We start from the raw sequence: 14,144 nt of genomic DNA, 5'->3' as shown, positions 1-14,144 counted from the left end.
TATATATATATATTTTTTTTTTTTTAGTTATAGATGGATACAATGTCTCTATTTTATTTGTTTATTTTTATATGGTGCTAAGGATCGAACCCAGAGCCTCACAAATGCTAGGCAAGTGCTCTGCCACTGAGCTCCAGCTCCAGCCCTAACATGTATATCTTCTAAATTAAAATTAAGACCAGGGCTGGGTTGTGGCTCAGAGGCAGAGCGCTCATCTACCATGCATGAGGCACAGGGTTCGATCCCTCACCACATAAATATAAGATAAAGATATTGTGTCCACCTATAACTAAAAAATAAATATTTAAAATAAAATAAAGGTCATTTGGGCTGGGGTTGTGGCTCAGTGTAGAGCACTTGCCTAGCCCATGTGAGGCACTGGGTTCCATCCTCAGCACCACATAAAAATAAATAAAATAAAGGCATTCTGTCTATACACACTACAAAATTTTTTTTAAAAAGAGAAAGAAATGCATATTAATTATGCATGCTAGAACATCACAGCAATTATCAAATTCAGGATAAGCTAGATCTTAAATTCTCACTGTTGGAAATACTTATAACATATTTTCTCCCTGAATACTAAGTCATTTCAATATCCTTTTATAAAAAATTTCCATTTATTATTTGCAAATGTGTGGACAGTATTTGATGCTCAAAAATCTAACAACATTTCATAGGAATCTTATTAAACATCTGCAAACTCAAAAATCTGTTTTGCCGATGTGATGGTTCCCCAGAACTGTATTAAGTTCCTGTATGTTAGCTTAATACACTTTTATTGAATATGTATTCCAAATAATACCATTGAATCAAGATTAGAACAGGAAATAATTACTACAACATACTTAGTAAATCAAGATGTTAAGTCTCTGGCAAATAAGAGACATAGGTTGAGGCAGGTGGATTGGTTCAAGGCCAACCTCAACAGTTTAATGAGATCCTCACCAACTTAGTGAGACCCTGTCTCGAAATAAAAAAATAAAAAGTGGCAGGGAATGTAGCTCAGTGGTAAAGTACCCCTCAGTTCAGTTCAGTTCAGTCTCCAGTACCAAAAAGAGAGATAGACAGATATTCTCCTCTTTTAAAAAAAATTTATACTTCATTTATTTATTTTTATGTGGTGCTGAGAATCAAACCCAGTGCCAGGCAAGCACTCTACCACTGAGCCACAACCCAGCCCAATAGTCTTCTCTTAATTCCTTCAATTTTTGTTTTGGACACTGATGATAGCATTCACTTGTCTCTGCAAATTGCTCACATTTGTGCTTATTCTCTATTCCTTAACTGCAAATACCTAATATTTTTGTTATCCAGATATATGGCCATTCCAGTATTCTGTGTATATAAAGTATATGCACCTGGACTGGTATAACTGGAAGCTCTAATGTCTACTACTTTATGTATACTACAAAAGCATTATGATAAAGAATTAAACCACCCGAATCAGATTCTGAATTTACTAGCAATTAGAACAAGCCTTAGTGTACTTTTCTGTAAAATGAGAACTATTTGCCTTGCTTACCTCTTTGCATTGTTATGATGACGTATATAAAAAGCACTTTTATTCATTTTTTTTTAACTTAGCTACTGGGATTGAATCCAGGAGCACTCTACCACTGAGCTACATTCCCATCCCTTCCATCCTCCAGTCTGGTCTTGAATTCCCATCCTCCTGCCTCAGCCTCCCCAATAGCTGGGAATATAGGGGTATGCCACTCTGCCCAGTTTAGAAAACACTTTTAAAACTGCTAAAAATTAGCTAGAAATGTAGCTCATGGGTGCAAAAAGCTGGGTTTAATCCCCAGCACCACAAAATGCAACATAAAACAAAACAGCAACAAAATCCTGTGACATTGTTTACAGATGGATGCAATATCTTTTTTTTGTTTATTCATTTTTATGTGGTGCTGAGGATCGAACCCACTGCCTCACATGTGCGAGGCAAGTGCTTTGCCACTGAGCCACAACCCCACCCCCTTTACTTTTTATTTTGAGCTAAATTGCTGAGGCTGGACTTGAACTTGCATTCCTCCTGTCTCAGTCTCCTAAGTAGCTGGGATTACAAGAGTGCACCACCACACCTGGCTGTTTTCAGAGTTTTAAGTAATGCCTTTGCCTTTTACTAAGATTGTCCTTGAAAGTGGAAAACACTCTGTTTCAAAAGTTAAATGTTGTAGGCTTTGTTACTTCTTTCAAGCATACATAATATTGCAATAGGATCTGTAATAGGTTTTTTTCCCTTGCTAGACCATGAGTTCCTCACAGACAGGGATTAGATCCGTTAATTCTTGTGGCTCTAGCCTTTATACACAGCTTGGCATAGAATAAAAATAACAGTTAATTGTCTGCTAATTACCTACTTAGTGCTAGATTTTTGTTGTTGTTGTTGTTGTTGTTGTTTAATTGATGAAATACCAATAGGACCAGAATAGAGATGTGTCTCAGTGGTACAGCACAGAAAAGAAAAAAAAATCACATATATAAAAGAATTTCAATAGGGCCAAAGATAAACCCCTGGATTAAATGGAGGGTAGGCAGTAGTCTCAAAGACCATTTTCATCATACTATGAAGTTATGAATTTTATTAATATTCTAAGATATTTTTCTAGCTGCATAAGTAAATTGTGTTAATTGTAAGAAATTTGAGGCTGGGATTGTGTCTCACTGAGTTAGAGAAACAAGGATAGCAAAGAAATAATTTAAAGTAAACTATCTCTCTGTTAATTAGGGCTAAGTGGCCAAAGAATTAAAAAGTATCACCAACTGATTTAATCCCCTCCTTTCTTCATCTTTTAATGTTGGTCTAAAGGCAGAGTACTGTCACATTCAGGGCTTCCTACCACAGATTGATTTGGCAGGTGATAGTTTGAGAGTAAGGATTACTCTTGGACGTATTCGGCTTCTTCTGGGTTCCAGACTTTAATTGGTTATGCAAGAAGAAAATTGAGGCATCAGTTTGAGTGTCAGTGGAAGTAGCATTCTGCATTTTCACCTGAAGCATGTTCCACATCACAGCATTTATTCTCTTCAGCTCTTGTTCCTTCAATCTTATTGCCAGGGAACTCTTCCTCACTTGGCTCATTCATTCCTATTGACGGCTTATTAGCAACAAAGTAAATTATCATTTGCTTAATATTAATACCCTGCTTAATAAAGCACACTTTAGTAAATGAAGATGTACTTATTTTTAGTGATGGCCATATATTTAAATATATTTTATATATACTTATATAATATGTTATATATACATATGTATTATGTATATGTATACTTGTCTGTATATTATATATATACTTATATATGTGTATTTTTCCCCCAATAATGACCATATAACAAAAGGACTGGGGATGCAACTCAGTGGTAGAAGGCCCCTGGGTTCAATCCCTAGTACTGCAAAATAAATAAATAAATAAATAAGGTAAAATAAAATAAAAATTTGTTTGTATGTAGAATGGTTATTTGCAGAGGCCGAAATTGTGTAAGATTGTTTATTGGGAGAAACAAAAATTTAAAGACAAGACTGCTTCTGTTAATTATGTGATGATTATTGGAAAGAAAGGAACTCAAACCATCTCTTGAGACTAGCTGCCACTAAATAATTCCTTGGAGAAGAATATCATACTTGTTAATTAATCCCTTTGTTACTCTCTAGGCTTTCACCATATGAGTCTGAGTAATTTATGAGCATCACTGTGGAATTTATCTTGTAGCTTTACAAACAAATAGAAGAACATATGAACAAGACCAAGATGGATAATTTACCTCTAAAGCTGAAATAAAATTGAATGGTAACATAAAAACTGAAACATAGTAGTAAAAGTGATGGACTCTGAAATTATACTGCTTGTGATTGGATCCTGGTTCCCTTTATTGGTTGTATGTATGATCTTAGACAATTTTTTTCTGAGGATATTTAATATTAACCCCATTGGGTGGTTGTGAGAATTATAATGAAATATATGAAGTGCTAAACATACTTTGTCTTCTGTTAATTAAAAAAAGATGTAGATATAGATGGACAGAATGCCTTTATTTTATTTCTTTATTTTTATGTGGTGCTGAGGATTGAACCCAGTGCCTCACACATGCTAGGCAAGCTCTACCACTGAGCTACAACACCAGCCCTTCTGTTAATTATTAATATCTTTGACCACCTTTTTAATATTTTCATAATGACTAATAAACTTATACAGTAGGTTAAAATATCAATAATGTTTGCATGCTTAAGTTTGCATGCTTTAGGTTTGAATGGATTATAATTAAAATTAATTTGGAAATCAGACAAAAGACATAAATAGACTTGGAATGTAAATATTAGTAGTAAAAATTATGTTGACTGTAGGGGAATTTATTTTGGAATACTGAATTTCTGTCCTTTTTAAAAATGTCTTTTCCCCAAACCAAAAGGTCAAATGATAGGCGTCTTTTGAAATTTTTTATAATGGTGCATCTCAAACATATACAAAACTAGTAAGGATCCATGAGCCCATCACCCATATGCAAACAATTACCAACTTCTGCCCAGTATAATTTCATCTATATCCCTGCTCATTCTTACCCAAATTATTTTGAAACAAATTTCAAACACGTGTGTATGTGTGTGTGTGTGTGTGTGTGTGTGTGTGTATGTGTATATATATATATATATATATATATATATATATATATATATATATAGTTTTTTGTTGTTGTTATTGTTGTTGTTGTTTGTTTGTTTGTACCAGGGATTGAACCCAGTCTTGCTGAACCACTGAGCCACATCTCCAGCCCTTTGTACTTTTTATTTTGAGACAGGGTCTCATTAAGTTGTTTAGGGCCTCACTAAATTGTTGAGGCTAGCCTTGAATTTATAATCTTCCTGCCTCAGCCTCCTGAGTTGCTGCAAACATTCATTTCTTGAACACGACTATGTGGAATAGTCTAAGATATATGAGACATGGTTTACTATTGAGATTTGAGAAGGTTAATAAACAGCACTACTTACTTTCCCTCCCAAGTGTGGAACCAATTTAGAAATAAAATGCAGGGGGCTGGGGATGTTGCTCAAGTGGTAGCACGCTTGCCTGGCATGCGTGGGGCCGGGGTTTGATCCTCAGCACCACATACAAAACAAAGATGCTGTGTCCGCCGAAAACTAAAAAAAAAAATAAATATAAAAAAAGAAAAAGAAATAAAATGCAGGCATCAGATAGACAGAAGTCAAAATATTAAATTTATTACTAACAGAAGGATTTGGGTCCTCTCCAGTCCCCTCTCTAAATTAAACTTAACTTTAAAATGGCCTTTTCCTTGAACTGTTATGCCTACTGCAGCAAACTTTTGTATGGATGAACAGAAATTTTGTTTTGAGCTTGGGTTGCTCCAAATTAAGGATTCTAAAGGATTGAATCAATAATGGATGGGCAACTCTATTTCCTAAGTCACTTCTGCTCCTATGAGGAAGAGTGTGTGAGGGAGTAGAGAAAGGATAAATTTTTCTTCCATTCTTTTCCCCACCTAACAACTGGTGTATACTTTTCCTGTACTTGGTGGTTACAGAGGTAGTGGTGGATAGATGTTTCCCCCAATACTTGCCTTCAAAGAACCTCCTTAGGATATAAATGACTATCCTAGAATATTAAAACATAAACCTTAAAATTAAAGGTATTGATTTTTTTTAATGGAGGATAGGCTTACATGTAATAGCATTAAGTAATCAGCTTTATTTATTTATTTTATTGGTTAAGTGATCGATAAAGCAAATGAAACTAATGTTATGTATTATGGTGCATTGTGTGTGTGTGTGTGTGTGTGTGTGTGTGTGTGTGTGTTGGTCAAGATCAAATCCAGGGCCTTTCACGTCATAGGCAAATGTTCTATATCCCAGCCCTTGATACACTCTTTTTAGTTAAAACATTTTAAATTGACAAATAATAATTGTATATATTTATAGGATGCAATTTGATTTTTGATGTTTGCAATGTAAATGATTAAATCAGGTTAACTAACAAATGTATCACCTTAGTTATTTACGAGGGGATGAGAACATTTAATATCTCAACAATTTTGAAATATTACACAATATATTTTTATTTATTACAATTATCATTTCTGTGTGGTGTATCACTGAAAGTCATTTCTCCTGTGAAACTTTGTACATGTTTATTTGTTTGTTTGTATGAGACTGGGTCTTGCTGTTTTGCCCAGGCTGGTCTCAAACTCTTGGGCTCAGATGGTCTTCTTGCCTCAACTCCCCAGTAGGTGCTACTATAGGCATGGATTTTGACTCTTTTTGAGCAACATTTCTCCTTTCCCCGTTCAGCCTCCATATGCCATCCTCTGGCAACCACCATTCTACTCTCTACTTATATGAATTCCACTTTCTTAGATTCTACACATAAGTAAGGTCAGGTAGTATTTGTCTGTGTCTGGCTTATCTCACCTAACATCTCCTCCAGGTTCATTGATATTGTCACAAATGAAAAATTCTCCATCCTCATATGTATACATACAGGTGGCTACTTCTGAGATAGAGATATGCAACATTTCTAGAACCCTGTGAGATTCCCTATTCCAGTGTATCTCTCTCCATCCTCAAAGGTAACCACTCTTCTAACTTACCATTATTGATTTATTTAAGATAGCAGTTTTCAAAGTGTAGTCTGTGAGCTCCTGTGGGTCCCTGAGGCCCTTTCATGGATCTTCAAGGTCAAAGTATTTTAATAAGACATTATTCACCTTTTTGTTTTTTTAGAGAGAGAGAGAGAATTTTTTTTAATATTTTTTAGTTTTCGGCGGACACAACATCTTTGTTTTGTATATGGTGCTAAGGTTCGAACCCGGGCTGCACGCATGCCAGGCAAGCGTGCTACCACTTGAGCCACATCCCCAGCCCCATTATACACCTTTTTTTTTTTTTAAAGAAGAATGATCTTTTTAAAAAATATTTATTTATTTATTAGTTATTGGCGGACACAACATCTTTGTTTGTATGTGGCGCTGGAGGATCGAACCTGGGCCGCACGCATGCCAGGCGAGCGCGCTACCGCTTGAGCCACATCCCTAGCCCCTATACATCTTTTTTAAAAAATAAATTTTTATATGTAGATGGACCTTTATTTTATTTATTTATTTTTACGTGGTGCTGAAGATCGAACCCAGTGCCTCATATATTTGAGGCAAGTGTTCCACCACTGAGCTACAGCCCCAGCCCCACATTATTCACCTTTTTTTACTGCATTGATATTTGCATTTATGTTACAAAAGCATTAATGGCTAGGACTGGGGCTTAATGCTCCATGGTAGAGTATATGCTTTGCATAAATGATACTCTGGGTCAATCTCCAGCACCAAAAAGAAAAGAAGAAAGAAAAAGCAATGGTGGGTTAAAATTCCAATTGCCTCAGCCCGAATCAAAGCAGTGGTACCAAGTGTACTAGTAGATATTCTTCACCATCATATACTCACAGTTTAAAAAAAAATGTCCATTTCACTTAAGAATATTCTTCTACTTGGGAGATTGAGGCAGAAGGATCACAAGTTTGAGAACAGGCTCAGCAACTTAGTGAGATTCCTGTCTCAAAATTAAAAATACCAAAAAGGACTGGGGATGTAGCTCAGTGGTAGAGCGCATGCTCTACCACAAGTACAATCTCCAGTACCACACAAAAAAGTCCTTGAAATATTGGTAAAAAATATTTATTTTATCATGTTCAACATTTGAGTACATATAACTTTTAATATTCTGTGTGACAACATTAACAGTACATACAAGTGCCAAGGTTGTGGCTCAGTGGTAGAGCACTTGCCAAGAGTATGAGTGAGGCACTGGTTTGACCCTGGCACAACATAAAAATAAATAAAAGTATTGTGTCCGTCTATAACTAAAAAAAAAAAATTTAAAAAGAGTCTATACAAAACACCTTTTCTAAGTACCAAAGCATGATTTTTAAAATATTTATTTATTTATTATTAGTTTTAGGTGGATACATTAGTTTGTTTTTATGTGGTGCTGAGGATTGAACCCAGTGCCTCATGCATGCTAGGCGAGCACTCTACCACTGAGCCACCACCCCAGCCCCATGATGTTTGTTTTGAAGAAAAAAAACTGTGCAGTCATTTGAGTTGTGAGCTAAATCAACTGTTTCCCCTGCCCCCCAGAACAACATTTTTACTTTAAAGAATGAGTAACAATTGTACTTATTCAGGCTTGAATGTTTGGCAGAGATATTCTTGAAAATGAATAAAGTGAGTCTGTACTTTAATAAAAGTAATCTAACTGTTGTAGTACAATAATTAAATTTGAGTTTTCAAGAAAAATATTAGAATTTTTTTTCTTTTCATTTTGTTTTTCTGATACTGAGGATTGAACCAGGATACTGTACTACTAAGTGGCACCCCCATTTTGAGACAGGGTCTCACCGTGTTGTCCTGGTTGACCTCCAACTTGCAATCCTCCTGTCTCAGCTTCCTGAATAGCTGTGATTACAGGCATATGACACCTCACCTTGCCAAAAATTAGAATTTTAGAAAATATCTTCCACCATGAACTTGATAGCTTTCCACTTCTTAAAGACTTTTCTGATGAAATCAAATGTTAACAAATGTGATTTTTAAAATATCACATAATGGAATATGTCAACACTTAGAAGATTAACATAATTCAGTGAATCACTATTTTCTGTATGACCAGTGCTTAATGTTATAAAATCTTAAGTGTGAAAGGTCCATTCATAGTTAAAGATGGACCAGTGGGATTTCATGTAATAGAGTAGGAAGAGGTCACTGATGTGGTTCAGATTCTACAGTGCAACTTACTTTGTAGAAATGAATATCAGTTGAATTTTGAGGCAGTATCTTTTTTTTTGTTGTTGTTGTTCTTTTCTTCCATTGGTGCTGGGAATGGAAAACAGGCTCTCATGCATGCTAGACAAGTGTTTTACCATTGAACTACCCCTGCAGCCCCTTGATACATTGCCAAAAAAGATTTTTTCTTTTCCAACTACTTATCTGTGTATTTATAAAGCAGATATGAGAATTTAGCTGCTTTTTGTTAAGCTAGATATTAAAGAGATTTGCAAAAAATGTGTAGCAGAAACACTTTTTAAAGAATTTTTTATTTTGTTTGTTTGTTTTTATGTGCGCTGAGAATCAAACCCAGTGCCTCACTCATGCTAGGCCAGCATTATACCACTGAGCTACAACCCCACCCCAACAATGACACTCTCAATTAATTTTTTTTTTTGTTTTTGGAAAAGTATATATTTTCCATAAAAAATGTCATGTTAAAATGTAATGGATTGAGGGGTTGGGGATATAGCGCAGTTGGTAGAGTGCTTGCCTTGCATGCACAAGGCCCTGGGTTCAATCCCCAGCACCACCACCACCAAAAAAGTTGACTTTATGAGCTGGGGTTGTGGCTTAGTAGTAGAGCACCCGAGTAGCACATGTGAGGCGCTGGGTTTTATCCTCAGCACCATATAAAAATAAATAAAGGTATTATGTCCAACTACAACTAAAAGTATATTTAAAAAAGTAATGGATTGGGTTGGGGTTGTAGCTCAGTGGTAGAGCACTTGGCTTGCCTCACATGTGCCAGACTCTGGGTTCAATCCACAGCACAGGAAAAGATTGAAAAGTGTTGGGTTTGTTGTTATTTTCAAATAAAGAAAAATAAATTTGTAGGATTTAACTTCTAATACACAGTTAATAATGGATATAACCCATGTAATTAGGGTACTCAATAAGTTTTAAGAGTGTACTCAGTAATTTTGGGGTGGTAGTGGTACTCAGGGGCACTCGACCACTGAGCCACATCCCCAGCCTATTTCATATTTTATTTAGAGACACGATGTCACTGAGTTGCTTAGGACTTTGCTTTTGCTGAGGCTGGCTTTGAACTCGAGATCCTCCTGCCTCATCCTCCTGAGTTGCTGGGATTACAGATCTGTGCCACCTCGCCCAGCTGCATAAGAGTATAAAGGGGCCAAGTGACCAAAGTGTTTTCTCTCTCTCTCTCTCTCCCTCTCTCTCTCTCTCTCTCTCTGTACTGAGGATTGAACTCAGGGGTGCTTTACCACTGAGGTGTATTTCCTTAGCCTTTTTATTTTGAAACAGGGTTTTGCTAAATTGCCCGGGCTGGTCTCCAACTTGCCAAAGCTGACCTGCAACTTGTGATCCTCCTGCCTCAGCCTCCCTAGTATCTGGGATTACACGCATGCTTGGCTAAAACATTAACTCAAATATAATAAGACTCATTGTAATCTGATGTGATAAGAAAGTGCTTCATAAGAATCATGTATTCTGATGTGATAAGAGAGTGCTTAATAAGGATCATGTGATAAGAAAGTGCTTCATAGAAGAAAAGTGAACTAGATCTCAAATTAAGGTTAAGAAAGATTGGGAGATGAGCCAGACATGGTGGTACATGACTATAATCCCAGCAACTTGGGAGACTGAGGCAAGAGGATAACAAATTCCAGGCCAGCCTGGACAATATAATGCGACACTGTTTCAAAATAAAATAAAAATAAGCGCTGGGGATATAGCTCAGTGGTAAAGTGCCCCTGGGCTCAATCCCTAGTACCATGAAAAATGAAATGAAACAAGGTCATTTAACTTCACCTAACCAAGAGTTAACTAACCTCAGAAGGGCACTTTCTTTCCAAAAACACTATAAGCTCCACATGAAACTGTTTTCTATTATGCTTTAGTAATGAAAAGTGAACCCAAATTAAACTAGCTTTTTTCACATAGGTATCCCTTTCTACAAAACTAATGGAATTTTAGAACAATTTGTTTCTGTTGATTATTAATTAGGTTGTCATGAAACTACAACCTAACAATATAACAAGGAAATTTTAACATTCTCATGGATATGTTCAAATGGTATTTTTTTTATAAAACATCTTCTTTTCTTTTTCTTTTCTTTTCTTTTCTTTTTTTTTCTTTTTTTTTTTTTTTTTTTTTTTTGGTAGATAATTGTAGATGGACAGCATGTCTTTATTTTATGTTGTGCTAAGGATGGAACCCAGTGCCTCACATGTGACGGGCAAGTGCCCTGTCACTGATCTACAGCCCCAGCCCATTGCCAAGGTTGGCCTGGATTTCAAGATCCTCCTGCTCAGCCTCCCAAGAGTCTGGGATTATAGGCATGCGCTACTGGTCCTCATTTTGTTTAAAAAACATTTAAATGTTAATACTTAAACTATATCCTGAACTTGAATTGACTCTTCCTGTTAAGAAGCCAGGCAGGCCAGGCATGATGGTGCTCCTTTGTAATCATAGGGGCTCCAGAGGCTGAGGCAGGAGTATGGCAAGTTCAAAGCCAACCTCAGCAATTTAGCGAAGCCCTAAGTAACTCAGTGAGACCCTGTCTCTAAATAAAATACAGAAAAGGGCTGGGGATGTGGCTCAGTGGTTATGTGCCCCTGGTTTTACTCCCCTGAAACAAAAAGAAAAAGAAGAAGCTAGACAGGTGGTGCTTTTCTATAATCCCAGCTACTCAGAAGGCTGAGGTAGGAGAAAAGAAAATAACTGGTTTTTGTTTGTTTGTTACCTGGGATTGAACCCAGTGTGCTTAATCACTGAATCACATCACCAGCCCTTTTTATTTTCCTGTTTTTTTGTTTTGTTTTGTTTTGTTTAAGAGAGAGAGAGAACTTTTTAATATTTATTTTTTAGTTTTCAGCAGACACAACATCTTTGTTTGTATGTGGTGCTGAGGATCTAACCTGGGCCGCATGCATGCCAGGCGAATGCGCTACGGCTTGAGCCACATCCCCAGCTCCTTACCTTCCTGTTTGAGACAAGGTCTTGCTAAGTTGCTTAGGGCCTTATCAAATTGCTGAAGCTGGCCTTGGACTAGCAATCCTCCTGCCTTAGCCTCCTGAGTTGCTGGGATTAAGGACATGGACCACTAGGCCCCACTAAAATTCACTGTGAAGTTTTTTTTTTTTCCTGTGTGCATTTCATTAATTATTTAAAAGTACTGAATTTTTAAAAATATATTTTTAACTGTAGATGGGCACAATATCTTTATTTTACATATTTATTTTTGTGTGGTGCTGAGGATTGAACCCAGTGCCTCATTCATGCGAGGCAAATGCTCTATCACTGAGCTACAACCTCAGCCCAGTACTGAAATCTTTTAGTTTAAAAATACATAAAAAGTGGGCTGGGGATATAGCTCAGTTGGTAGAGTGCTTACCTCGCATGTACAAGGCCCTGGGTTCAATCTCCAGTACCACCGTGTTTTGGCTAGCATGTGTATCACTAATTGATTCTTTACCTAGTATATAACATTGGATAATTTTTTATCTTTCTGTATATTCATATCAAAATATGTCCTTTTTGTCATTAACTATTATCCACTCTTCCCATTAATGGACATACACCAAGTACCTACTCTTTAGCAGTCACTCTATGATAATGGCAATTGTAATAGCAATAATTCTTCACTTTCACTGAATGCTCACTACAGTGTTTCACTGAATTTAATGCCATTGATTTTAAGACACATTTTTTTATGTACTGTTAAGAGAAGAGCTTTCCAATTAAACTGTTAGACACCATCCATTGACAGATGTACTCCAACTTCAGAAATGTTCAAAAGTGAAAAGCTATCATTTTTAGAATTTATGACATATTGCACTTTGCATGTTAACTCATTTAATTATACCAATCCAATGAAGTAGGACTATTATTATCATTCTAATAAAGAAGCAAGTTCAACCATAGAGAAGTGAGGTGACTTTCCTAAAGTCATCCAAATATTTAAAAATTTGAGATCAGGCATCCTAACTCTACAGTTTCATCCTCAGCTGTTACACTATATTGCCTTCTGCGAAGGTGATTAAAAGTCACTTCTTTTTGGTAATTCATGAGATAAGGAGGGGAGAGACAAACAATTTTTGCTACACTGTGATAAATGCCTTGGTAGAGATGTTCATAAGAGATTATGAGGATATATAGAGAAAACTTAACCAACAAGAGCTTAAACATCACCTTTAGGTTCTTCTAGCCCTCCTGAATTTCTGTGGCTATTTTGATTTTCTTTTCTTTTCTTTTTCCACAGGTGCTGGAGAAAATTTGGAGAATACAATGGAAGCCTTTCAGCAGTAAGTATATTAAAAAAATACTCTTTTACAGTTTATCATTAAAGTGTTGTGATTAACAGAGCAAAGATAGTATATGTGTAGTATCCATTTGTAGTAGTTGTTTCTATAAAACCCCATTTTTTAATTTAGTCTGAAGTGTTTTATAAAGAGTGTTTGGCTTCTGTATAACTGAAAAACTAAATCAAGAGTTTTGAGTAATCAAAGATACTATAGTTCCAAAGCTGAAAGAAGACATTTGTGACAAGGAACATACTATGTATAATGCTAATTAGTCTTGGAGAGAAAGAGAAAACAAAACAACTGTTACATCGGCTGCTATTTATGAAAAGGATTGTGTCTTTGTGCCCACGAGTTTTAGTTACAGACCTGAACCTGCAATCTGGTACTCTTCTTGGAACCCTCATGAGTGTTGATCTTATTTTTTAAAATAAGATAAATTAAAATTTTTCTATTTAGAATTGATTCACATTTCATATAGATGTTTTTTAGAGCACTTCACAGAGAAGCTGTAGGAGACAGGAATGAAGACTGATGGCTACTCTTGTTCTCTGTCTTAAAGTCAATTATTATTATCACTCTGTGATAATGCTGAGAACACTGTTTTCCTTTCCCTGAAAAACTACCTCCAATGAAAGACATTACCTATTCATATTTAATGAGAAAAAGAATTTCTTATATAATTTTGAGACTTATAGAATTTTTAAAATATTTTATTTTTTTAGTTATAGTTGGACACAATACCATTATTTTATTTATTTTTATGTGGTGCTGAGGATCGAACTCAGGGCTTCAAACATGCTAGGTGAGTGCTCTACCACTGAGCCACAACCCCAGCCTGAGACTTATAGAATTTTGATAGGATTTTGCTACGTGGTCCCAAACTCTTGAGCAATTTTGAGCATTTTTAATGTGTATAATTTGGACTAAGAAATCAGAATTTTTCTTCTTAATTGAATTTTATTTGTTTCTTTATTTATTTACTTATTTTTGATGGTGCTGGGATGGAACCCAGGGACTTGTGCATTGTAACCACTCATTCTACTA

General features: G+C 35.9%; 1 protein-coding gene and 1 long non-coding RNA gene across 2 annotated transcripts in view; one reads left to right on the top strand and one right to left on the bottom strand.

The window, feature by feature from the left end:
• The window catches only part of LOC308635743, a 573,614-nt gene that overhangs the window by 83,413 nt on the left and 476,057 nt on the right, over window positions 1–14,144 (bottom strand). The window lies entirely within an intron of this gene.
• Window positions 1–14,144, top strand: part of GDPD1 (glycerophosphodiester phosphodiesterase domain containing 1) — a 45,714-nt gene that overhangs the window by 1,788 nt on the left and 29,782 nt on the right. Inside the window, exon 2 of the mRNA XM_081270290.1 lies at window positions 13,058–13,100. Within this exon, the coding sequence (XP_081126416.1) occupies window positions 13,058–13,100 (43 nt within the window). The remainder of the gene's footprint in view (window positions 1–13,057; window positions 13,101–14,144) is intronic.

This window comes from Spermophilus citellus (genome assembly GCF_964194105.1).
Source record: "Spermophilus citellus genome assembly, chromosome: 17".
In the NCBI taxonomy this organism is placed as follows: domain Eukaryota; kingdom Metazoa; phylum Chordata; class Mammalia; order Rodentia; family Sciuridae; genus Spermophilus; species Spermophilus citellus.
This window is presented reverse-complemented; position numbering and strand designations above follow the sequence as displayed.